Source organism: Aquila chrysaetos, chromosome Z (genome assembly GCF_900496995.4).
Source record: "Aquila chrysaetos chrysaetos chromosome Z, bAquChr1.4, whole genome shotgun sequence".
Classification (NCBI taxonomy): domain Eukaryota; kingdom Metazoa; phylum Chordata; class Aves; order Accipitriformes; family Accipitridae; genus Aquila; species Aquila chrysaetos.
Genome location: NC_044030.1, coordinates 59676460 through 59702041, shown reverse-complemented (window position 1 = coordinate 59702041; position 25582 = coordinate 59676460). Strand labels below are relative to the sequence as shown.

The following is a 25582-nucleotide window of genomic DNA, read 5'->3' as shown; positions in this document are numbered from 1 at the left end:
GAGCAGCCATACAGTTTCAATGACCTTTGCTGCAACTTAGCTGCAGCTACGAACAATCCTACTCAAAAGATGCTAAAAAAGCACTAGGAAAACTGTAAATAAACACAAAACAACCATACTCAAATCATTAATAACAAGGACAAAGATATAAATATGCCTTTCTAATGTTCAGTGATATTTTTATAACATCCACCAGACAGTTCTTGTCGACACATTGCAGTAAGCGTTGTCATGGACTTGTTTAACAATGGAATGCAATGGGATTCAAGGCTAAACACACAATGAAACAGCAATTAAACCCAGGGAAGGAAAGGAGTAATAAACTGAAAAACAAAATAGGAGATAAAAGATCAACATTTCTCTGTAACATTAATTTTCTAACTATATACATCTTAAACAAAAATGGGGAGGGGGGGTCCCCAATTAATAACTTAAGAGAAGAAGCAACTGAGTAGAATTAATTTCTTTTCTATTCAGGGTAACAGAACAACCATAATTCCATGTACAGACGGGAGACAAGGTATGTGATGATATGGTCATGCCCAAAAGCCTACATGTAGATTTTTATAAAAATTAAATATGCACGTACGGTTGCTTTGACAAGAGCTGGTCCTCTGCCGGTTTACACTGCAAAAGTCCGCCAGGACCCCAAGAACCTCACTCATGCGCACCAGGTAAAATGCCAGTCTTCAGCCTCTACGCCTGTGCCCAAGACACTGCCTGCATGCAGGAAACGTGCCATGGCAGATTCTCCAAACAACATCAGCTTTACGCACCAAGTATTTGTAGGTACTTCTTCAGAGTGAGGCAGCTTTGTGAGAAATGCAGAGGAACCGTTTGAGCAGACACCTCTGGGCACAAGTAAGAAGCATCTCCCCCACATTTGCTTAAGGCAAGACAGCACAAGGGAAGCCCGACAACTAGCAGCTGAGGCAGCTCTCCGTTCTTGTCAAAAGAGTGAGAAAAAAGGGTTCAGTGACCACTCACGTCCCAGAATATAATCTGAAGGATGCTTCTAGCAAGGTCCCAGCACAAGCTTGAAGAGAAAAGCACTAACAGAGAAATTTCCTAATGAAGACTGACAAGCAGCCCTCTTTTGATAGGAAATATCAGCAAGTTCATCATTTTGGTTTAGATGCAGTGCCTTTTTAAAAGGAAGCGTAAGTGTTGGTGGAAGCTATTGCCACCATTTTTGACTGCTAAGTAGCCCAAATAAACTGGAAAAAAATTAAGCATTCTGTTACATCCAAACCAATGACAAAAGTACACTCCAAGCGAAAAAGAACAAGACGAACGGAAGAGATCCTGCGACGTTAACTAGCTGACTCCCCTGGCTCAAGGCAGGATCAATGCTGCCCAAGTTCTTCCTCAAAGACAGGGTTTGTCCACCCTGTTCTGAAAGCACCCCCTGCACAGTCACCTAACCCACAGTGCTGGGAACTTCTTCCCACCCAAACAATTCCCTGCCTGCCCTCTGCCACCTTCCGCAGCTAGTACATATTTTGGCTTTTTTAAGGGCCTAACAAGTCTTTGGCCTTGATAACACTGTAGCTGAGTGATACAGAATGGCCAGCAACGTGCCAGAAGGCCACACTAAATAATTCAGCACAGCCTCCATTTCTGTACAGCTGTTTTCATGCACAAGCTGAGCTCTAGCCTGTTGATGACTTTGGAGCTGGATTATTTTTGTTTGTTTGTTTTGAAGAGGAGGACAGTTGAAGGGTTGTGTTTTATTTTGTTGGGTTTTAATATCAGATCAGCCTTAAACCTTGTGGGTTTTCAGTCAAGCTTATTGCAATACTCCTCCCTTGGTGACAAAGTGAAGGACATCTGCTGTATTGGGTGTTTCTCAAATTGCATACACTGGCATTTTCCCAAAGCTGATGCCTCAAAATAAGCTACACCTTCTGCCTCCTCGCTAGCCTCAACACAGGCTCACTCTCTTCACAGGCACAGGCAGAAGAACAAGCTTCTTGTTGAGAACTGCGAGATTTGGCCCCAGGAAAAAGAATTAGAATCCAACAGAACTAGGAAAAAAAAAAAAAGCAGGCATCTAAAATACTGCTTATTTGCTGCAAAACCAAACAGAATTCCACTAAAAAGAAGGAACCCAGTAACAGGTAATGACATAGATATGTCTGCAAGTCTCTGGTGCTCTGCACTGCTAAGTTGCCTCTAATGTTATCCACTTCAAAAAGAAACACATATTAGACATATTGATGCATTTCATTCAGTGCACATGCAATATGCCCAGATGCTTTCCAGGTCCTTATTTTCTACAGCATCATCTTACCACAGAAGATTACCTTCCTCAGTCCTGTTTCTACTGTTGCACCCTCTCAGTCAGCCCTTTGCTCTTCATTTAGCTTCTGTCAGCTCTTCCAGCTTGCATTGCTTTCATCCCTGCTGCAAAGCACTATCCCCAAAAAGATGTCAAGCACAAAGACAGCAGGAGCTTATGGTTCACCAAGGCTGCAAGGGAAGCCTGGCACAATTTTAGGCCACAAACAAACATCATGGCATGCAGCAAGGAGGCGGTCAAAAAAGCATAATGCTGCCATGCAGCTGTCACATAAAGCTTTCACGCTGCACTGCTGTACTGGTATACACGGTGATGGCAGGGCAAAGGAACAACTACGGTACTGAAGGGATTAACTCATAATGGGAGAACAAAAGGCACACAAATACAGTATACCTTGAACAACTAGCCATTTCAGAAATATATTCTAGTGCCAAATGCAGAAGCTCAGACACTTTATATGATCACAAGTAGGTGGCCGCAGGAACTCAGCCAAGAGCAATAAACCCCGCAATGACTCCACAAATCATAAAGATGAACAGAATGAAAGCATCCACTAATTTCTTCCTCAGCACAGGCTGGCAACACTGATCTCTCATTTAAAGGTACAGCTGGCAGCAAGACCATTTACGCGTCACCATGAACAACACCCAGCCACACTAACCTGACCCACACCAGACCTGGGCACACAATCTCATTTTTGTTGAATTAATGAGAGCACACAATACAGAGCTTATGCTGGCTTTGTGCTTTTTATGCCTGCTGTATGTCAGCAGAAGGAAAAGTGATGATACCTGATCTGGCTGCTAGTGCAGAATTAATCTACCAATGTTTTTAAACAATCTGAACCAAAGAGCAAGTTTATAGCACATCAGCACTTTGCATCACATGGTCACTCTTTTCTTTAACTTGTCACCAGCTGTCTTAAAGCTGTGTTTAGTGCACAACCGAACTGTGACAACAGATAAGGTAGAGAAAAGTTTTCAGTCTCCCATACGGCAAAGTAATCAATACTTGTGGAGAATGGGATATCTTCTAACTCTTGAACTGCTGGATAGACATAAATATATCCTGGGTGCCTTTATCAGAAAGAAGGGGGGCCGGGGAGAAGGAAGAAGAAGAAGGAAAAAAACAAATCTTTTCAAGCATTACACAGTGCCAAAACACGTATTAACATTCTTGCCAGTCTGTCGTTAAAAATATCATTCAGTGTTTTGCTGTCAATGGCAACACAATTTATGTTGGTGCATAAAATCATACAGAGGAATTAAGAAGCTTGGGAATGAACTGTTCACATACACAGGTCAGAAAACTTCTGCAATAAGGCATATTCATAGAAAATGAACATCCATTCTGACATGTAACTGTTAACTAAAAAAAAGGAGTTACCTCTTTCAGTTGACTTGATTTACAATATACAAATCAGATTACTTATTTTCTCATGTCCTATGTGACATCAGTCACAACTCTACTGTTGCAGACACTACACAAATACATGTAAGCGCAAAGTCCCTGCCCAGAAAAATCCCAGTCTAAGGAGTGAACAGGAAAACAAAAAATGGAGGAAAAATAATACACCATAGGAACAAAAAATGATCTCACTGCTGATGGACATGCTTTGAAGTACCCACTCTTTTCCTTCCTATCTTTTAAAATAGATCCCATTCTTTCACATGTATTTCCTCAGTCTCATTCTGACAGCAACTTTGCACCCAAACACAGGCCAGCCTGTGCACACTCTTCTGTGAGCCCCCATGCAAGCCACCCATGACAGACCTGACCAGGATCCCACAGGGTGTCAACAACAAAACACTCATGACTCCAGCCAGCGCTGGATCAGGCCAGTGAACACAGCTCCATGCATTAGCAAATGCTGGAAGCCCAGTACACATTTACATTTTAAACCACATTTCTCTTTTGTGTTTTGAAATCACCATCTAAACAAGACAGTGGTACCAGCCTAGCCAAACACACAGACAAGCCCAGGATATGGCCAACTCTACCGTAACAGCAAAGAACATGGAAACACAGGATGGGCAAGATGGGCTAGAAACTGGCTTTTTTCCACATAGTGCTGGCTAGAAGACACCGAACACATGGCAAGAGCGGAAAACCCAAAAGTTGTATCCCACCATGGAAATCTCTAACCCTTTCTACCCCTCCTCCTACCTCAACTCTTCTTAGTTCAGCATGGAGGAACTGGGAAGGCACACAGCTTGGCAAGGTAGACGATCAACTACTCACTTCGGTATCAATATGTAAGTCCTACTGCCACTTCCTGCTCATATCATGCAAAAGCACTGTGGAATCATGTACCAGTTTGAAATTCACTTCAACCATTTAGAAAATAGAATTACATTGTTGAATTATTTCTGTTAGTTCCGTTTCCCACTTCTCATGCACATGAAACCCATGCATTGAAGGTAACAATTGCAGCTCATTTGTCCCTCTAGATCTAACTAGCCATACAAATAACATACTTTAGAAAAAAAAATTTGGAATTTCTTCCTGCCAAACAAGGTGATTCATGACTTTTTAACTGTCTCACCAAGTAGTTTCAGAGTCCCTCTGCCTATGTACTTCTGAACATTTTCCAGCATACGTGCTCAAATTATTCCCGGACACACTGCCAGAGTACAAATTAAACCCTGTTTATTTAGTCACCTTTTGCATGGGCCTCATCGCAGAACTGAAAATTTCAGAAGTGTTGAGGATTGTGTGAATATCAGAGCGCACCATTGCCTTCAGCTGGAGCAACATCAACCAACACAGTGCACTTTGGAAAACTCCCACATTTGAGGTAAAACCAGACCAGACAACTAGAAGTTGCTGACAGAGTACCAAATTAATCCAATCCCTGGATATGAATTAAAATCCTCTTTTCAGATTGAACTTTCTGCCACCCTTTGCTTTCTGATCTTTTCAACAGGACTTTGACTCCTAATGTGAAATTTTGGTCTTTAATTTCCTCCACTGTAGAACTGCATGCATATTCTGAAACTGGCCTGGAAGTAGTTTGTGCAAATGTCCATTACGAACCTCTTTAATTATTTTTCCCCTTCCATGCCACTGCTGTCGGGTGTGCAGACGGTACAACAGTACCACGGCTAATTCAATGCAGGAGCATGAAAGCCAGCAATGGGGCAAGGCAGGACAGCCCTTGGCAGCTGGCTGGACAGAGCTCCCTTGCTTCACTCCTGTGGCAGTGCCTACTGGCTTGTCCTTTATTTTACTGAATAATGAAGTGAGCTTATTTGTGAACTAAAACATTTTAGAATTAATTCTGTTTCATCACATTTCTCACCTATAGAAATACAGGTAGTTAAATTGTCCATTAGTACAGCAGGCTTTGGTTTGAAGAACCTTAAAAATCAGTCCAGGAATTTGCTCTTGTTGTCTGCACCCCTTGGGTATGAAATATGTCCTTTATTCCACTTTCTCCTCTCTGTTCCCCCTACTCACATACCTTCTATGGCCAAGGTACCTGTGAATAAGCAGTTGTGTTTTCAACTGGGTCCCAAGGAATTATGCCAGGTCATCCTTGAGGAACCACAAGATCACAGATTAAGAAAACAGTGAAGATGCTAATGAACCTGGCTGTAGCCCAGGTGTTTGCCCAAAAACTCCTGGAGGGAGGGTATATCCTCTGAAAAAGTAACAAAAGCTCAAAAGAACTTCAAAATTGTTACTTACGGACAGAAGGAAATAAAACAGCATGGATCCAAGGGATAATTAACTGAGGCTGTAATACAGACATGCCTTTGTAGGGACAGGGTACAGGTATATTGCACATGATAAAAAAGCTGCCAGACTGTCTTGCACACACCAGCATTTATTTCCACTTTTGGATGCCTACTCTCTATTAAGAGAGTCAACCTCTTGGGCCAGCAGTTAATGTGGAGGCAGCGGGGAAGCTACACTGTCATCTCATCTTGCTCAGAGTAAGTCCACCTGGAAGGCCAGCCACGGCCACCGGGCTGCATTTGCTCCTCCTCCTTCACTGCTACCAAGGCTGAGTTCCAGCAGTGTAACGGTGAAGGGAAATGCTGGCGCAGATGTGGCCCAGGTTTGTACATGCATGTGAACTAGCATATGAATTCAGGACACGCTGCCTCGAGTGCTCCAAACCCTCATGGGAACAGCCCTTAGCCTCAGTACCTCTCGCTTCTCTGCAGGATGAGGGGACAAAGGTTGAGACGTGGTTCCTCTGCCTTCCATTTATTCTCGGAGGGGAGATGGCTGTGAATGCAGACTCAGTGCACCTCCATCTAAAGCAGCTGCACTCCTTTCTTTGGAACCATGAGATGGGATGCACCTGCATCCCATGGGATGCACATCCCCTGATGGGACATGCCATGAGCAAGCTGCATTAGAAGCAGTTTCCACTTCCACTACAGACATATTTAACTTCTAAACAGGTTACAGAGGAAGGATGCTGCCCCATCCTAGCATCCTATGTTAGGATCTGAGAAACCTGGACAGGAGTGTGTTTCACCACACCTTTCTAACATTTTCGGCACATTGCTGCACTTATGTCACTTCAGACCTTCTTTGTAAATGAAGTTAAACAACATCTCCTGACTACAAAAGAGCATTGCAAGGAATGGTGCACACAAAGATCACCAGGCACTGACATTATTGCAGTGATGGAAAACACAGGCGCCTAAAATAGAAAGCATTAAGCCAATATCACATCGCCCAGAGCAAATCACCAACCCAAACAAACAAACAGCCAGACAAGCAAAGAACAGGCATGACCGTGCAAACTCCATAAAGACCACCAGGAGGAAACATACTGGACAGAAAAAAGTCCAGGAAAAAGAAACCCTAGAAAACTTGACATGCTTGGCACTCTGCAGACCCAGCCCAGGCAAAGACTATCACCAAGCTTATCCAAGATGGGAGAGTCTCCAGACACTCAGATGCTCTGTGGCTGTGAGCAGCCCTGTGCTACATCTTGCTCTCAGCTCTTCCCAACCCAGTCAGAGGAAAGTCTGCTGAACCCTCACCACTTGTAGGAATACTTCAGTACACTGGTATTAAACAGTGAATACATAAGCATCCCTCCTCCTTCACACCTACACTTCACCAAAGAAGCTGTAACAGTGTCAGAAACAAAACCCAACCCCAAACAAGAACAAACCAGCAGAGACACTTAAGAGGGAAAGACCTGGTGTAGCAGAATACAAGAGAAGTTAATTAAGCTTTGACCTCAAGCACTTTTAGCCAACTCCAGTGGTTGTAGGCAGGAGCATGTGGTATCTTAGGAAAGTGCATTTTGAGAATAGTAAGCAACATACAGTGTAGGACCAAGTGAAAGTTTTATTTTCCAGGAGATCCTGAGTGTCGAAGCTGGGAGCCCATGTTTGTCCCTCTTCCTGGAGAATTAATACCCAAATACTCCTTTGGAAAGACAAAATTGACACGCAACCTCCAGCATCATCTCCTTAGGAGATACAGCCCCTCTGATGTCTACAGGGAACTGCTCTGGATGTCCTCCGTGGCTCAGCATCTCTTTACTTCTCTCTGCTGCTCCCACAGGAAACATTCATCAGGCTCTCAGCAGAGAATAATTTACAAACTTCTGAGATCACTTATTTTCTGCTCTTGAGATTTGACTACTCCCACAGTATGTTTGTCCCAGGGCAGCGAGATACTTCTTTGCCAATGTTAAAGGTCAATGTTGGTAATCAATAACATTTATTTAAAACTAAAAAACAAAAAACAGTCACCTACCATTAAAAAAGAAGGATTTTCCATGACAGAGATTGGTTTTTCCACACTAGAAACTGCTTTCAATAGGAGAAAACAACTGCCATACATAAATTCTTTAATATCTGAAGAGTGCTTCATCAAGTATTTTGCTTTTTATCTTTCATGGATAGTCTTTTTTCCATGTACAATGAAGCCAGTGGCTTCCTGAAGACAGCATGGTCTTATTCCATATACTGTGCTTCGTACACTGTGAAATGAAAAGGCTCAGCTTGCCACTCTCCTTACAGAAAGAACTGGATAAATATAATTTTATTTGTATCAGTTAAAAAAGCATAATTTAGGACGGCAAAAGCTAATTAAATTCAAGTTCTATTTACTTAAACAATGTATTATTAGCACTGAAAGAAGAGACAACATGTATGATGTTTCAGTTTATCCTTGGCTAGTCAATTCTGAAAATTAGAATGGCTTATATGGAGTAATTTTATGATGTGGTTAACAGTATTTTGCTGTCTAGAAGGCGGAAACAGGCTCCTCAAATTAACTGAAAAGCATCTGCATCAAATACTTAATTTTCTGTTTCATTACCATTTATTTTTTAAACCATGACATTTATGTCTGTTGTAATTAGATTTTAATGTACTGCTGCCACAAAAATTACATATAAAGAGAAGTGTATCAAAATAATGTATTTTTTAAATGGAGTAATTTCATAGAGTATTTTTAAATTATATTTCACAAAAAAAATTATATTACCCAGCAAGGTCCTTGAGCTTTCTGAATGCATTCCCTCTTCTGTAACAAAAAAGAAACAGCTGTCACTCGGCCGACCAGATTACACATACTATTTTAGATTTGCAAAGAAATTCAGTAACTGACGAAGTGTGGCAGTTGAAGTAACAGCACTTTATGGATGCATCCTCCAGCTGTGTTACAGCTGCTCACGTACAGCAAGTCAACAAAGTACCTTGCATATAATCTTTAAAAATTATAAACACAGAACTGCAGTTATTCTCAGATAATTTGATGTGAAGTACAAGCCTCTCAGACAGACATTCTTGGAATAAAGAAGAGTGTAAAATCCACTCAATATAGATGCTAAGCGTGTTTAAATACAGTATGAAAAGCATCCTAATTTTGGACCCAGCATACAGTAGATCTCCCCCTCAAAGAACAAAAACCTATGCTTTTATAGAGGCTGGAAAGAAGGGACTACTTCCTATCTTTTGACAACTTCCACTTTTCCTGCGGAAAATAATGTGTTATGACCGTATGCTGACATTTTTAAAGTTGCATGTGAACCATATGCAATTGCCATGACACGATATTCCATAGTTCCATTGTGCCCTTTAAAAGGGACTAGAACACATCAGAGAAATACCTGAATTCACTGCAATGCAAATATTTGTCATGTTCCCTCAGTCTTCCCAAGAGATGCTTTCTCTATCCCTGCTTATGGATGAAGATTCAACAGATTTTAGATAAGCTCAGCTAGCCAGAGAACTGCTTAATGAAAACAGTCTCAGGAACTGCACAATCCGAAAGGACTCTCACATCTAATTTAAATGCTGATTTGATTGTGCTCTCCAGCAAAGTCATGCAAATAAAGCAGGAGCAGTTGGAAAGAATTTCCAGAACTGATGAAGTAATTGGAACCAACTAAGAGAAAAGAAATGCCTTGACTCAAGGACTTTTTCAAGATGGACAGACCTCTTTGATCTTCCCAGATGCACTGAGAAGTACCCAGATTAGGAACAATACTGTGCCGGGCAAGATTGTGAAGCTGCAACACTTCAGACAGTAACTCACCAGAGCAACTACATCAACCTCAGATGATCAGTATAAGGTCTGCCAAGACCTTCCGAAGTTTTTGATGGGAGTTGAGAGACAAATTTGAACCTTTCTCACTCACCTTAGGGTGTTCACATAGCCCCTTCCCATTCCCTGCAGAAGCCCTGAAAACTTTACATACCCTCATTCCCACAAACACACACACTCACCTACACAAAATACAAGACGCTGTTAAAATATTACTTACTACAGTCCCAGTTTCTGGGAAACTCACCCCAGGTACTCCAGCTGCCAAGTCTCTGGAAGTCCATGTTTCACCACTATCCTCAGGCTTGCTAGGACACAGGAGACCCAGAAGAAAGACACCACCCCCACCAGCTCCACCCATAAGAAAACAAGTTGTTGACCGCCTAAGGGCAATCCAAACCACTCTCATCGGGTTGTTAGCAAGTTAGGAGACCCCTCTGGGACTTACCCATTTGGGTTGGTGAGACGCTGCGGACCACAACCAGCAAGTTTCCAACGCTCAGGTCCGGTACAGGCTTTCACTTGTGCAAAGCTTAGGGCAAATGTTCCCAACTAAAATCACGTTCTCACAACCACCACTGTACAAGTGACTAACACACCCCAAGCCCTCTCTGCCTCCATCTGATGAGCCCCTAGTTCATAACAGATGTATCACTGTTAGTCCCCAAATGCTTTGTACCATGCTCTTATTAACTGGATGAGATGGGTTGACCCTGGCTGGTTGCCAGGTACCCACCAAAGCCGTTCTATCACTCCCCCTCCTCAGCTGGATAGGGGAGAGAAAATATAACAAAGAGCTTGTGGGTCGAGATAAGGACAGGAGAGATATCACTCATCACTTACCCTCACGGGCAAAACAGACTCAACTTGGGGAAATTAACTCACTTTATTACAAATCAACCAGAGTAGGGTAATGAGAAATAAAACCAAATCTCAGAACACCTTCCCTCCACCCCTCCCTTCTTCCCGGGCACAACTTCACTCCCGGATTCTCTACCAACCCCCCCCAGCGGCACAGGGGGACGGGGAATGGGGTTTACGGTCAGTTCATCACACGTTGTTTTCTGCCGCTTCATCCTCCTCAGGGGCAGGACTCATCACACTCTTCCCTGCTCCAACGTGGGGTCCCACCCACGGGAGACAGTCCTCCACAAACTTCTCCAACGTGGGCCCTTCCCATGGGCTGCAGTTCTTCACGAACTGCTCCAGCATGGGTCCTTTCCACGGTGTGCAGTCCTTCAGGAGCACACTGCTCCAGCGTGGGTCCCCCACGGGGTCACAAGTCCTGCCAGAAAACCTGCTCCGTGGGCTCCTCTCTCCACAGATCCGCAGGTCCTGCCAGGAACCTGCTCCAGCGCAGGGTTCCCACGGGGTCACAGCCTCCTTCGGGCACCCACCTGCTCCGGCGTGGGGTCCTCCACGGGCTACAGGTGGATATCTGCTACACTACAGACCTCCATGGGCTGCAGGGGGACAGCCTGCCTCACCATGGTCTTCACCACGGGCCGCAGGGGAATCTCTGCTCCGGCACCTGGAGCATCTCCTCCCCCTCCTTCTTCACTGACCTTGGTGTCCGCAGAGTTGTTTCTCTTACATGTTCTCACTCCTCTCTCCGGCTGCCGAATCTGCCTGTCCCAACTTTTTTTTCCTTCTTAAAAATGTTATCACAGAGGCGTTACCGCTATCGCTGATTGGCTCGGCCTTGGCCGGCGGCGGGTCCGTCTCAGAGCTGGTATTGGCTTTCTCTTGAACACAGGGGAAGCTTCTAGCAGCTTCTTACAGAAGCCACCCCTGTAACCCCCCCCGCTACCAAAACCTTGCCAACAAAACCAATACACTGGAGTAAATAAAAGGTGGGAAAATGCAATCTTCCCACGTAATAACTGAATTCTCCTCAGTACTAACCAACATCTCCCAATATTATGATGTCCACAGATTTACACAAATTTCACAAGCCTACATCTGGCTCGCAGGGTTATAATCAAAATATTAAACAGAACCGGCCCTAAGTATGATCCTTAAGAGGTATCACTTGTAATATCTTTCTCTCTACACTAATAACTGTACTTGCAGTCTCCATATATCCTTATCTCCTTATATTCATCTCCACCTTCTTTATCTTCCATAAGAATTTCCTGTGAGACACAGCATCAAATGTCTCATTTTTAACAACTTGGATTAAACCCATTGCACTGTCCTTCTCTAAGTGGTTAGTTATCTTATCATGCAAAGATGCCAGATCAGTCCGACACAGCCACCTATGATAAAACCATGTTGAATTTTATCTATTAGCACCATGTCCTTGATTATTCTTTCTGTAAAAATTTGTTTTTAAAACCTTGCACAACACAACCAATATCACATGAGCACACCTCACAAATCCCTCCCCCCCCACACTGCCTTTAAAGATACTGCATCTGATTTTTGCGAGCCTGAGGTTCCCACTCCCAAACTGACCAATACAATGAAAACTTGTGCTGGTGCATTAGCAATGCTATGTTCCTTTAATACTCCAGGATACAGATTATTTGTACTCCATTTCCATCCCTGTCTCTTCACAATAAGCAGATAATTGTTTTGTTTCTGTCTTTGTTTCACCTTTTACCACCCTTTTGAAAACCACTCATTGTCCACCCACTACCCTCCTAGACATCAACATTCACGTACCCCTGCTACTGTCATTCTCATTGCAAACCACAGCAGAACAAGTCAAAAAAGACAACCATAGTTTATTAATAATAATGACTAGACTGCCCAAGTTTTAGTCCTCATACTTGCAACCCAGTAAAGGCACCAAGTAAATTAAGTTTATCTAATGCATGTCCTCACTCCTGTTACCACCTGGTTTTGAACTCTGAGTTCACCTATTTTAAGCAATCACTTCAGGTTTTGAAGGAAAAATTCCATTTGATGACAAACTTCAACTTAGTCATTTTTTGACAGAACATACAATTTCCTGCTTTGAGGAAGTGGAGAGAATGGTAATTTGGAATCTTATAGGGAAAAAACAGCCATAAACTGTGTGAAAGAGAGAGTGAGCGGTGTCTCTTCACAGGCGCTAACTCTGCTTTTGAAAACTCAATTGAGACTACTGAAGGAGAAGAAAATAATGATTATAAAGGGCAATAATTTTAAACTTACTTCGGAGAACTGAGCCACAGTACTGAAAACCATCATCCGCACACATGCCTGCATCAGATAGCAACATTCAACAGCCTCAAGACAACCAGAGAATGGGTTTTGGTTTCATTCACCCTGCTTCTGAATGAGCTGTTACCCAAAAGAAAGAAACTCTCCAGGCAGAAGCCTGGTGGTGTAGAACTTACATAAAGAGGTACTTCAGTGCAGCTCAACTCCATTGTCACAGCATCTAGAAACAAAATAAACCAGTGGCATTATTACATACCCATCAGGAGGCATTGATATCATTATACCCCATTCATGTCTGCAAACTAAGTGACATCTTCCAGAATTAGGGAAAAAAAAGGATATTAATCTTATCAGCTATCCAGTTGCCCCAAATTTCCCCAGAATGAGGAAATGCTGGTGTAATGATGCCCATGTAAGGCTGGAGAAGGGGTAGCTCGTCCTAGTTAACATGCTATGTGCTTTTTACACAATATACACAGTAAACAAAACAGGTCAGGCTGAGCCTAGCCACTAAGACATTTGTAGTTGCAGCAAATGAAGTAGTGGGAATTGCAGCATTTCTTACCTCTAGAGGCAAAAAACAGAATTTGACCTTGAGGTATAGTTGTAGCAACTTTTACTCCACACCAATATCCCAAGTGTCTGGTGCTGGCTGTTTAGCAACTTCATGGAAGATATCCCCAAGGCAGGCTGCCTTAGATACCCTAAACAGCAAGCTACTGATACAAGTCATCACTGGAATTACTATAATTACAGTCATCACAGCAACTCTGATTTCTATTATTATATTTCAAACTCACTACATCCTCAAAATTCGTACTGTAAACATAATATTCCTGTCAACTAATAGAAGCATACCAGAAGCAACTGCACATCTTTAAAACAATAAGGTGGGCTCAACAACTACACACAAGTCTTCTACTTGCTGAAACAGGCTATGTAAAAAGAGAGTCTTTCTTAAGAGCAGGCTGTCTCAGCTGAGATGTGGCCTTGTTTTTACAGCTGAACAGTTTCCAAGAACAACACAGTGTGCAGCCCACTGCTTGTTAATGCATAGGTACAGCCTGCTATGAGTCAGATAGGATTTGAGAAGTTCCCTGCCTACAAACTGCAGAAATTAAATGCACAGCTTCAATCAAAACCAAAAATGACCCACCCACCCACCACCCCAGCACACACTCCTTTTAAATCACGAGTTTGTTAATACTCATCTCCTGGTGCCTGTCAATTCACCTACATTCACGACTACCTACATTCTTGCGGTTTGACTTCAGTATAACTTTAAAACAGAAGGTAAAACCCTTTACAAAATCACTGGCCACAAATGTTCAGCCAAAAAAAAAACTAACCAAAACCCTTTCATATTGTAAGAAAAGAGTATCAAGGCAAACACTAATCCAGCCAGGCTAGTCAGCAGCGAGACTCAGACAGAGGGGGTGGAGGGAGGAGGTATCCCGCAGCTGACTCCAAGGCATCTCGCTTTGACAGAGACAAAGCTCTGCAGTTTCCAGCAGCAGCATCCCAAACCCAACCTTAAGAGCAGCAGCATGGGAAGCACAGTGCTGTTTGTACAGAAGAAAACAGGGTTACAAGAGAAATTAAGAAACTAAAACACTAATTCCACAAGGAGTATTTTAAGGTGGAGCTTTTCACAAGTGTCACCTTAGAGAACAGATGAAGCACGTTAACTTCTATCCCAGACCTGTCACCAACTCACAATTACTGCCACACACAGATTACATATATATACAGGGCATCTCTTCATGGCTGGCTGAAATGAGAGACATGCCAGCCAGCTGTTTTACAACATTGCTCTATTCTGCTGTATAAAATCCCTTCACCTGCAATGGTTTTCCCTCTTTAAAGAAACACATCCAAACTAAACTCCACCATCTCCTCTGCAAGAAAATATGAGTATATTCAAATCATTATGCCATGCCAACAGAGTAAGACCTACTCCTGGTTACTTCTTTCACATGACTATCTTGACCTCCAGAGCCTCAAGAGACATATCTCAACATCTTCCTCCGTGGTAAGGATGAGAAAGTGAGGTATCCAGTCTAGTCTACCTATTCTACTGCAAGCGTGCACACGAAGGCATAATTTAGCCCTTCCTTTGGGGGATTATCATTGCGCCACCAATACAACAACCCCCTTTGGTATTGGATAATACAAACACAATTTATTGGAGAGATGATGCCATCCTGACTTCATCTCCCTTCACCCTTTGCTTGTGTCACACCGTGGATCCCCTGGGAATTTGGAAATACTAAGTACCTAACTCAAAATGGATCCTGAGTGGATAAATAACCTGAAGATTTAGCTCATCAGAAACAATCAATGTTTTCCATGCAGCACTGACTAGACCCTTGTTGAAATACCATCAGTACTTTCAACATACACTCCCCTGACAAACCAGCTTATACTGGTGTTTCCTGGATACAAAGGTGTGCCCAATGGTACTCTTTTTGCTTCCTGCAGAAGAACCCATAAATGTCAACCCACAGCAGTAAGTGACCTCTCCTGCTTTTCTCACACTCTCAAGAGTGCTGCTTGTTTAGAATAAAGGTTTACGTGAATGGCTCACGTCTTTCCTCCATCTGGGGCTTACAGTAACTCAGCTTAGCTGCTGGAAGTGGCTGGGAGGGGCAGGAAGAAGAGGATGCACGTAGGGAGGAAATACTCAGCTCTGGCTACGGGACAGGTCTTGTGCAACCTCCGTTTCAGAGTGAGGGGCTGAAGGAGACACTATCACATGCACCCCACCACTCACCTCCTCTGTGCAGCAAACTGCTGCTCAGCTCCGCAGAAAGCAGGGTCCCCAGCGCCCAAGAGATGCCATGTAGACAACCGCTCTGGGGTGCTGAGGAGCAGTCCTACCCTGCACAGCAAGGGGAGGGTCAAGCTGCCTGACATCATGAATACACATCATTTCACAGAGCAACACCTGATCTCTTCCTCCGACATCTGTGCCTCTGATACAGAAACCAGCAGGACGGGCATCTAACAGACAAACAGGTCCAGTTTCAGGCACTGCCCACAAATACTGAGCTCACGCCAAGGTCAGCAGTAGCAGGATTCATCTATACACAGAAAAAAACCCTTCTCAGCATCCAGTTTAGCAGTTAATTTACTAGAAGCATTTAGTGTGATGTGCTGCAAACTGGAGAAACTTGCAGCATATGTTTCAGTCAAGTAGAGGTAAACATACAAAAAAAGAACAAAAAATCTTGAAAAAAATTGTAAAATTAACTTTTTTTTAATCTACAATCTCCCCTTAAATCTAGTGTCAAATGCTATTGCCAGACTCCTGACCAGCTCAAGTTATTGAGAGGAACATCAACAAGTATTTTGCATTTCATCAAAGATGCAAGACATTTCAATAATCCCTCCAACACTTTTCCTCACCCAGTATTTTATTTATTGGTTGCCAATTATGGGACTCTCATATATCCAGTTTCTTTCAACATTACAAATTTTAGCATTTTATAGCATGGTTTCCCCAGTTATCAAGACGTATTGTTAGAAGGACCACAATAAGGAAATAAACCGATGGAAAATAAAAACCATTGGGTATTGACTTAACTGCATTTCAATGGAAAAGACATCAGTTATCAAAATTTTTTACTCTGTACACACCAAAGAAGTTAGATAAGGGAAAGCATTATCTAAATCTCAGCAGAAAGGCATTTCTACTGGTTGACAAGGTGACCCTTCAGCCAACACTGTGACTACTATTTGTCTGTCCTAGCACCTACTGTGTATCATCAGCATTTTCCTAAACACAAAAGGACACTTCCTGATCCTACAGCAACCTGGCTTACAACTCACAACTTGACTTTTTCCTCTTACCTGTAAATAAAGCATATAACTGTGGGAGAAAGACATAGTGAAGGTGAAGACAGGACTCTGGCTTTGATGCTGCACTGTGATCCAGCAGCCGCTCGTATGGACTTCACTTAACTCAGGGCTCCACTGTGCCATAATGAGCCTCCATGGCTCACTAAGCAGCACCAGACCACAGTCTGTGCAAGCCTTGCAAATGGCTGCAAAGTATAAGCAGTGGTATAAAATATATATATCATGCTTCTCTTCCATCTATCAGTTCAAAGATAACAAAACATGAGGTCTTTGGACTCTGTCCCCCTACATCCTCCTTTCAGACCATAACCCCACACCTCTGTGCCACATATCACTACTGCTGTTTCATGAATTGTAAAGCAACTGACTGAATGTCAAAACTGTCAAGCTATGTAAATAAACCCCTAATGATGCTTTGCAGATGCCTTGGAATGAAATTCTTCCTTTTTTAATTCTGTTTCTTTTTGGTGATGGTCACATTGAAACTCACGTCTATAAAACACGGAAAATTACAGTTGTATTACCACCATCAAGACAAGCACATTAAATCTTTATTTCTGATCAACTGGAGCAACAGGAAAGCAAGGGTGCCTCTCACCCAGAGGCCACTGGAAGGTAGGCAGGAATCCCCAGAGCATCATTTGTGATGCTTTAAAATCTAACATCTTTGTCTAAGCAAAATGTCTTGTGCATTGTGAAAGTCTGGCAGCACTTGCACATTAAGAGGTCTTCTACCGAGCTCTCATCCACTGGGTGACTGTGTTACACGTCATCATTATCACCGTTTTATTACTTCTTATCATGCAATAGTCTATGGGAGGTAGGTGCTACATCAGCCCACAGGACAGCCTCCAAGATGGATATGAATTATTGTACATACTGTGTTTATATTTCTCAGATCTTAATAGTCTTCAAAAACAGTGAGATTCCAGTGTGGTGCTCACAGACCAGCCAGCTTCCATTAATAATGTTCATCCCACTGCTTCCTCTCAACAAGCACAGCAACTGAACCAAACCATATTTTTGAATTTACAGATTCCATCTGAGTTACGTTACGTATGTATGCGTAAAGGCTCACTCACAGCTTCTCAAGCACCAGGAACCACGCTGAACAGCGATCAGGTCTAATATGGTACAGAATATTCTTTTACATGCAGATCCTTGCTGTGGATCTGATTCAAAGACCTTGGAAGAAATAAATGAAAGGAGAAAAGTAGCAAGCTGAAAATACACACGTAATAAAGACTACATTCCCAAAGTCAGAGTTTTACACCTTTACAACCAAGGTTTTTGACATGATCTTTCATTTTCACATATGCCTCTCCTGAACATCTAGAGGATGGGGGATAGGGAGAAGACACAGCAAAACCCTCAGCTAGCAGCTTCGCAAGCACATCCGTTTACCGCCTTCTAACAATATTCAAACTGAGACGTAAAATAAACCCTTGCCTATTAAATTTATAATGAAGCGGCTTGCACTAGTGTTGATTACTTCACCACACAGTAGTTGCTCTTGAAGCAAGTGAACAGAAGCAATGCAGCTAAATGCCTTTTAAAATAGCTCTCTTTTCAACAATTTGAGACAAAAAGAAACTTAAATCTTCCTCCAGAAAACATCACCCCATTCATGGCTATCAATATCTCTTTAATTTGTTGAAGCCACAGCCATTTTGTGCTCCTTAGCAGGGAAAATATTTAAAGAATCTCCAAAAAAGTGTCACATTTTTTAACCTTTTAAAAATAGATTTGGGTTTTAAAACACAAAAACAACTCTAGAAAAATGTCTCTTAGACGGAAGCCTGCTCCTGAGGCTGGCAACATGTATTCTTTATGCATTCCTGTATTATCATTTTTAACGTAGCATTTTCATTTCAACTAAAAATAAAATGGGGCTCTAGATTTTAGAAACCTTAGAAATGTGAAATGTGGGTTATACACTACTGAAGGACAAAAATAAAAGCAGATGTATATGTAAGGTCACTAAAACAAAATAAAATCTGTTTAATACCATTGCCAGAGAGTTGTCTCACCTCCCCTACTCCTTTTAATGCCCATTTTGACAGAGATAGTAGCTTTCTAATGAAGAATTTTTTTAATGGGTTTTAGAATTTACTACTCCCTAGTTTAGGCACTATGAAGCCATGAGACCAGAGCAAAAGCAAACTCTTTAAAGAGTTCATACAGCATAATTGTATACAGTTTACTGACAAGGTAGCAAAGAAGTGGACTGGAAACATTTGGTTCTACAAATGCATGCAAATGCATGCTCCAGTGCTACCTGTAACGCTTCATCATTACTCAGGCTTGGCCATCCACCAAACTGCTATAACTAACGAGCAAAGTTAGGGAATATACTGTGTGTTTAAAAACACTTTTGCAATTTGCATTCCACCTTCACGAACAGCTAGAACAGCACAACAAACTCTACAGCCATTAAGAGCAACAAATTTTTGATACCAAAAGTCATTATATCTAATTCTGATATTGATAGACGCAGCTTCCATTGAGAAGGGCAACTATTCCACCTCACAACCCTCTTCGAATTATTAATGTAGTCTAGCGGTACCCGCTTGTCTTAGTGATGCCGAGCCAGAAAGGTACAACTCACACAGCTCGGTTAGTCAGTAGGAAAATCTGTAAATTTTTGAAAATTCTGTCTTTTTTAAGAATTTCAGCAGACATTGAGGAAAATTCCAAAAATATTCCTGAGACAGGGGGTGAGAAGAAGCTAGAGATGTAGTAATAGCCAAGCCAATTCAGAAAAGAAAAAAAGGAGTGCTCCAGTCAAAAACTGTGAAAACTCCTGGTGCAAATGAAGACTTCTGTAGCTTCAATACTTGGGCACAAATATGCATGGCAATACAAATTCTGCTTGCTGTTCTAGGTAGCACCTTAGAACCTAAAAGACTTTTTTGTAGAAGACACACAGAATGTATGCTCCTGTCCTGAGATTACAATATGCCCCATCTATAAATGGGAAATCGAGATATGCAGGTGCCGAATGACTGATGTGTGGCCATGCAGAGAGCTGTTTCTTGGCTGGCAAAGTCAAAAACTGGAACTGGATCTTCTGAGTCACTGTATTAGTCATAGGCTATCCTTCCTATATCCTGGTGCAAATTCTCGTTCAAGGTGTTACTCAGATCATAACAATGTCGGGCCATTTCACACACCATACCCTTCTGAAACGGCCCCACAACGGAACTATTCTCAGGGGAGACAATGGGAACTTCTGAATAACAGCAGCAGTTTTAGATCAAGAAAAAGAATACTCCTCCCTGATATTACGTAATAAAACGCTGGCAGAAATGTCTAATTTACAAGTCAACTGAGAAGGCCAGATGAGTTTCCTGGTAGATTATTATTAAGATACATCTACACCATCACTTCCTTTGTTGCACTCAATATTCAAACACCACTTTGGAAAAAGAACAGCACTTAAGTTCTCAAATCTTTTCACCAGATTTTGTCCTGCCAATTTTTCAGGCCGAAGTCATAGAATACAGTTCATTTTTTACCTACGTGGAAAAATCCCTCTTACTCAAATGCCTCCTCAAATCCTATTTCCACCAAGTGTGGTAGAGAGCAAATTATCTCTACAAAGGAAAAAGCTTCTGTTGTCTGTCAGGCTTTTCATCACATTCACGTGCCTTATAGTGACTTATGAGAAGAACTACCTCCATTTATGTATAGGACCAAATACAGAGGCAGAAGTAAGTCCATAAAAACGAAGAAGGATTTTAGAAGCTTTTTTTCTGTATAAGAATCACCGTGCAGGTTGAAAACAGGCGCAACGCTAAGCTGCACACACCAGTGTCCCAACAAAACGCTACCAAGAACTGCTCCGAAAGCTGTTTCTCAGAATTTGACCATTAGAAAAGTTTTCATTTCCTTTAAATTCTTCGGTTGTTAAAGGAGTTTAAATAAGTTAAAAACTTCTTTTGCTCCGGCTGAGAAAGGCAAGCACTTTCATGATTAAAACCACACTCCTTGTCCACTTAGGGCCAAGAACTGAAAAAACTACGAGCGGCTCTTATGGCAAAATAATGAACAACCGCGGGGGGGGGGACACGACACGGACATATATATATATATATATATGCAAAAGAAAAAAAAATCCTCCCTCTCCCCACTTCTGGGACTTCGGAAGGTAACTGACAGCCCACGGGAAACGTTTCCCGCGGACACGAGCGGAGCCCGCCCGAGCGCACCTCGCACGGCGGCGCCGGGACCGCGTCTCAGCCGGCAGAACGCCGCCGCCGCTCCCCGGGACTTCACGTCGCGCCCCGGAGAAGGGAGCCGGCGACCCGCCGCCGCCGCCGCCGCCCCCCGCCCAGCCCAGCGGCCCCGGCGCCCACCCGCCCCGCGGGGCTGCCGGGCAGCAGGTGCCGCGGGCCGGGCTCCCCCCCCTCCGCCCCGAGGGCAGCGGCCGCCTTACCTACCTACCTACCTAAGCGGGGCGTCCCGGCCGAGGCTCGCCGCCGCCCGCGCTGCCGGGGGAGGAGGCGGCGCTGCCCAGCCGCCGGCGGGGCGCGCCCGGCCCCGCGGATGCGCCGCCCCCGGGCCCCGGCAGCCCGCGGCACCAGGGAACGGACAAAGCCGCGCTGTGATGGCCCCGGGCGCGGCGGGGGCGGGCGGGTGCCCGGCTCCCGGGGAGAGGCCCGGGGGCGGCAGCCCGTCCCCGCCGGGGACGAGGCAGCCGCGGGTGGCAGGCCCGGCCCAGCGGCCGCGGTAGCCGGCGCTTTCTCGACGGGGCAGGGAGGGAAGGCGGGACCCGCGCGGGGAGCCCTGCGCGGCCGCCGAGGCGCCCCGGCCCCGAGAGGGGGAGCACCGGCCCCCAGCGCCTTTCGGAGGTGAGCGCTGCCCTCTCCCGGCCGGAGCGCGGCTGCAGGCGGCAGGGGCGAGCCCGCCGGCGGGGCGGGCGGGGCCTGGGCAGCCCCCCGGCACTCCCGCACCGCAGCCGGAGGGCTCCCCTCCTCCCCCGCCCGTCCGGCCGCGGTGCCGGAGCCCGCAGCAGCCAGCAGGGCGCTGGCCGCGCCGGGGGCTGGTTGATCACGCTGCTGCCCAGTCGCTGGACGCCGACAGACCACACCATGTTTTGCCTTTTCAGCTGCTACACGTACACCACACATGAGCTATTCTTAAAATCACCCTGTAACGGTGTTATGACTCCCTAAGCCTGTTCTGACAACCTGGTTCACTAGTAAGGACGGTGGAGCACTGAAGATGTAGCGCTGAGGACCAGAGTGGGGGCAGGAACACTGACCAAGCTCCCTCTCGCTGCACTGGAACCTAATTCACGTCCTGTTTGCTGTAGATGAACAGCATAGTCTCTCTGTAACAGCAGCATTTTAGCACAATGCTGAGGGCCTGAAAAAAGTTTACCCAAGTGCTGTAAGCAAGGCACAGAAGAATTAGTGTTTTACTGTGAAGCAGTGGCTGGAACACTAGGAAGGCATGTACTTCCTTAGTATCCCAAATATCTGGGAAACAGAGGAGAATAAAGATAATCAGAGGAAGAGAAAACATAAGAGAGCTGGATCAGTTCAGTCCAGAATTAGAGCTTAAGCAGGGTCTAAGTATCAGCTTATTGAGCATTGCTACCAGCTTAAAACTGACTAAGCAAATAGGAAAAAATGTTATCCAAGTCCTCCAAGAGTATCATCTGAGATGAAAGCATGCCCTGTTCCCATATCTCTTTTTCATCCTGTGCTCTTTTCCCATACACACAAGGATACTTAGGGTTGTCAGACATTGGAATAGGCTGCCCAGGGAAGTGGTTGAGTCACCATCTCTGGAGGTATTCGAAAAAAGAGTAGATGGAGTGCTTCAGGACATGGTTTAGTGGGCATGGTTGATGGTTGGACTCGATGATCTTAAAGGTCTTTTCCAACCTAAGTGATTCTACGATTCTATGATTCTACTTGCAGGTCCTGACTTTTAAACTGAAAACCACCTACAATGAGAATAGTAAACACATTAACTTTAATAATCCATGCTGATAGTTTAAAAAAATTGTCCATAGGAAACAGCAACACAATTCAGACTGACATTTTCCTTAGCTGATATTCGAAGGCCTACGTGTTGCATATTCATCTAATAGAAAAGCTGTAACCGAGCTGGTAAATACACTGAAAGCTCCTAGTTAAAAGCACAAGATCACAACCTGACTCATGCTTCATAATCAAAAATTCAATCTTCTCAGTTATTGTCTTCTTACCAGATGTTCTTAACACAAATAAACTCTAGTTCACTTACCTTTACCCATCTAAACACATGATAGTTTCACCAGCACTTTTAAAAAGGAAGTCTATTAGACTGCTGCAATAGAGCACAGGTCATTAAGGTACACCTTGAAGGAGAGAAAAGCTGGTAAAACACCATCACCAACCCTTGTGCTTCAGCAAGAGTTTCATGTTTTCACATGGTGTGTGCCCGTCTCTAAAATTGGAAACTTTTCATTGGTTTGCTTTGGGCGGCTTATCAAACAGGCAAACATCTGCGCAGAGTACAAGGAAGCAGGGACTTTCTGTGCTGTACTTGTCAGAACAAGGCCACAATTCTGCAATTGCAAAGGTAATACACCTTTGTGTATTGTGTGCAATCGGACGTTGGAAAGTTAAATTTGCAAGGAGGAAAAATAAGAGATATAGGTTGTTGGGGTGCAGCCAGGTTAGGGGTGGCTTGCAACAATCTTACAGGACCTTTCCTCTACACCCAACCCCGCCATGCTTCACTGGAAGCAGACATAGCGATTGCTTTACTTCAGTTGCTCTATTCACTTACCACTTAATATAGCAAGCTATCCAACTGCATATTACCCAAGAAAAAAAAAGACAAGCCTAAGTGCATCTGCAGCAGCTATAGACCCTCAGGATTTAAATTCCAGATTTTCCTAATTGAAAGAGTTATGAAAATAACTAGTTAAAGGTTGTAATTTAATTTATATAATTTCCAACACTATGTAGTATGACCCTAAGATGCTGACTGAGACCTCAATTCCAGAGGAAACCACCTCCTGCATTTCTATCATGCAAACAAGGATTTAGGTAAGCTTTTTGTACGTGTTGGGTCTATGCATGCAATATGACAAGTGAGTTTCGCTAGACCACATTCAAATATCAAAGGAAAAAAAAACCACATAGGTTTCAGAGTCTGTCTTCAGATTGCATAGGACATCCTGGCATCAAAGATGATGGAACAGTTTGTCTTGAGAGCACTCACATGGCAAGTCCAGGACAAGCAGGGGATCAGGCCGAGTCAGGATGGGTTTACGAAAGGCAGGTCCTGCTTGACCAACCTGATCTCCTTCTATGACCAGTTGACCCCCCTAGTGGATGAGGGAAAGGCTGTGGATGTTGTCTACCTGGACTTCAGCAAGGCCTTTGACACTGTCTCTCACGGCATACTCCTTGAGAAGCTGGCATCTTATGGCTTGGACAAGTGTACTCTTCACTGAGTGAAAAACTGGCTGGATGGACGAGCCCAGAGGGTTGTGGTGAATGGGGTGAAATCCAGTTGGTGGTGGGTCACAAGTGGTGTTCCCCAGGGCTCGGTGTTGGGTCCCGTTCTGTTTAATATCTTTATCAATGGTTTGGACGAGGGGATTGAGTGCACCCTCAGCAAGTTCACAGACGACACCAAGTTGGGAGGCAGGGTCGATCTGCCTGAGGGTAGGAAGGATCTACAGAGAGATCTGGACAGGCTGAATCGATGGTCCAAGGCCAATTGTATGAAGTTCAACATGGCCAAGTGCCAGGTCCTGCACTTGGGTCACAACAACCCAATGCAACACTACAGGCTTGGGGAAGAGTGGCTGGAAAGCTGCCCGGCAGAAAAGGACCTGGGGGTGCTGGTCGACAGCCGGCTGAATAGGAGCCAGCAGTGTGCCCAGGTGGCCAAGAAGGCCAACGGCATCCTGGCCTGCATCAGAAATAGGGTGGCCAGCAGGAGCAGGGAGGTGATTGTCCCCCTATACTCAGCACTGGTGAGGTTGCACCTCGAGTACTGTGTTCAGTTTTGGGCCCCTCACTACAGGAAAGAAACTGAGGTGCTGGAGCGTGTCCAGAGAAGGGCAACAGAGCTGGTGAGGGGCCTGGAGCACAAGTCTTATGAGGAGCGGCTGAGGGAACTGGGGCTGTTTAGCCTTGGAGAAAAGGAGGCTGAGGGGAGACCTTATCGCTCTGTACAACTGCCTGAAGGGGGGTTGTAGTGAGGTGGGTGCTGGTCTCTTCTGTCAGGTGGCTGGAGATAGGACAAGAGGAAATGGCCTCAAGTTGCGGCAAGGGAGATTTAGGTTAGATATAAGGAAAAATTTCTTTACTGAGAGGGTTGTCAGGCATTGGAGTAGGCTGCCCAGGGAAGTGGTTGAGTCACCATCCCTGGAGGTATTAAAAAAGTGCGTACACAAGGTACTCCAGAACATGGTTTAGCAGGCATGGATGATGGGTGGACTTGATGATCTTGAAGGTCTTTTCCAACCTAAATGATTCTATGATTCTATGACTACTACTTTCTTAGTACTTACTTATTACTACCCCTCCTACTCCTCTTCTTCTCATGCCCTCTGCCCCCCAAGTGACACAGCTTGGATAAATTTCTCCAAGTGAACTTCTGAAATTACAGTTTTAATAAATGCTTACTAAAATAAGAAAAACACTGAAATAATCCTTGCCTGAAGACCAAAAGTGGTGTTAGAAGTCATGGTACAGTAAGCTCCAGAAAGCAAAGTAACTCTCA

General features: G+C 44.1%; 1 protein-coding gene across 7 annotated transcripts in view; it reads right to left on the bottom strand.

Annotated features, from left to right (window-relative positions):
- ARHGEF28 (Rho guanine nucleotide exchange factor 28) overlaps window positions 1-21482 on the bottom strand; it is a 128426-nt gene extending 106944 nt beyond the window's left edge. For 5 of the 7 annotated variants that reach the window (XM_030004555.2, XM_030004552.1, XM_030004556.1 and 2 more), the window contains exons 1-2: window positions 21294-21367; window positions 13159-13202 (exon numbers count right to left, since the gene is read on the bottom strand). In XM_030004555.2, coding sequence (XP_029860415.1) covers window positions 13159-13191 — 33 coding nt within the window. In that variant the 5' untranslated portion in view covers window positions 13192-13202; window positions 21294-21367. Of the gene's footprint in view, window positions 1-13158; window positions 13203-21293 lie in introns of all 7 variants that reach the window. The other 2 variants (XM_030004557.1, XM_030004559.1) reach the window with 2 other exon arrangements.
- Window positions 21483-25582: the final 4100 nt, after the last annotated feature.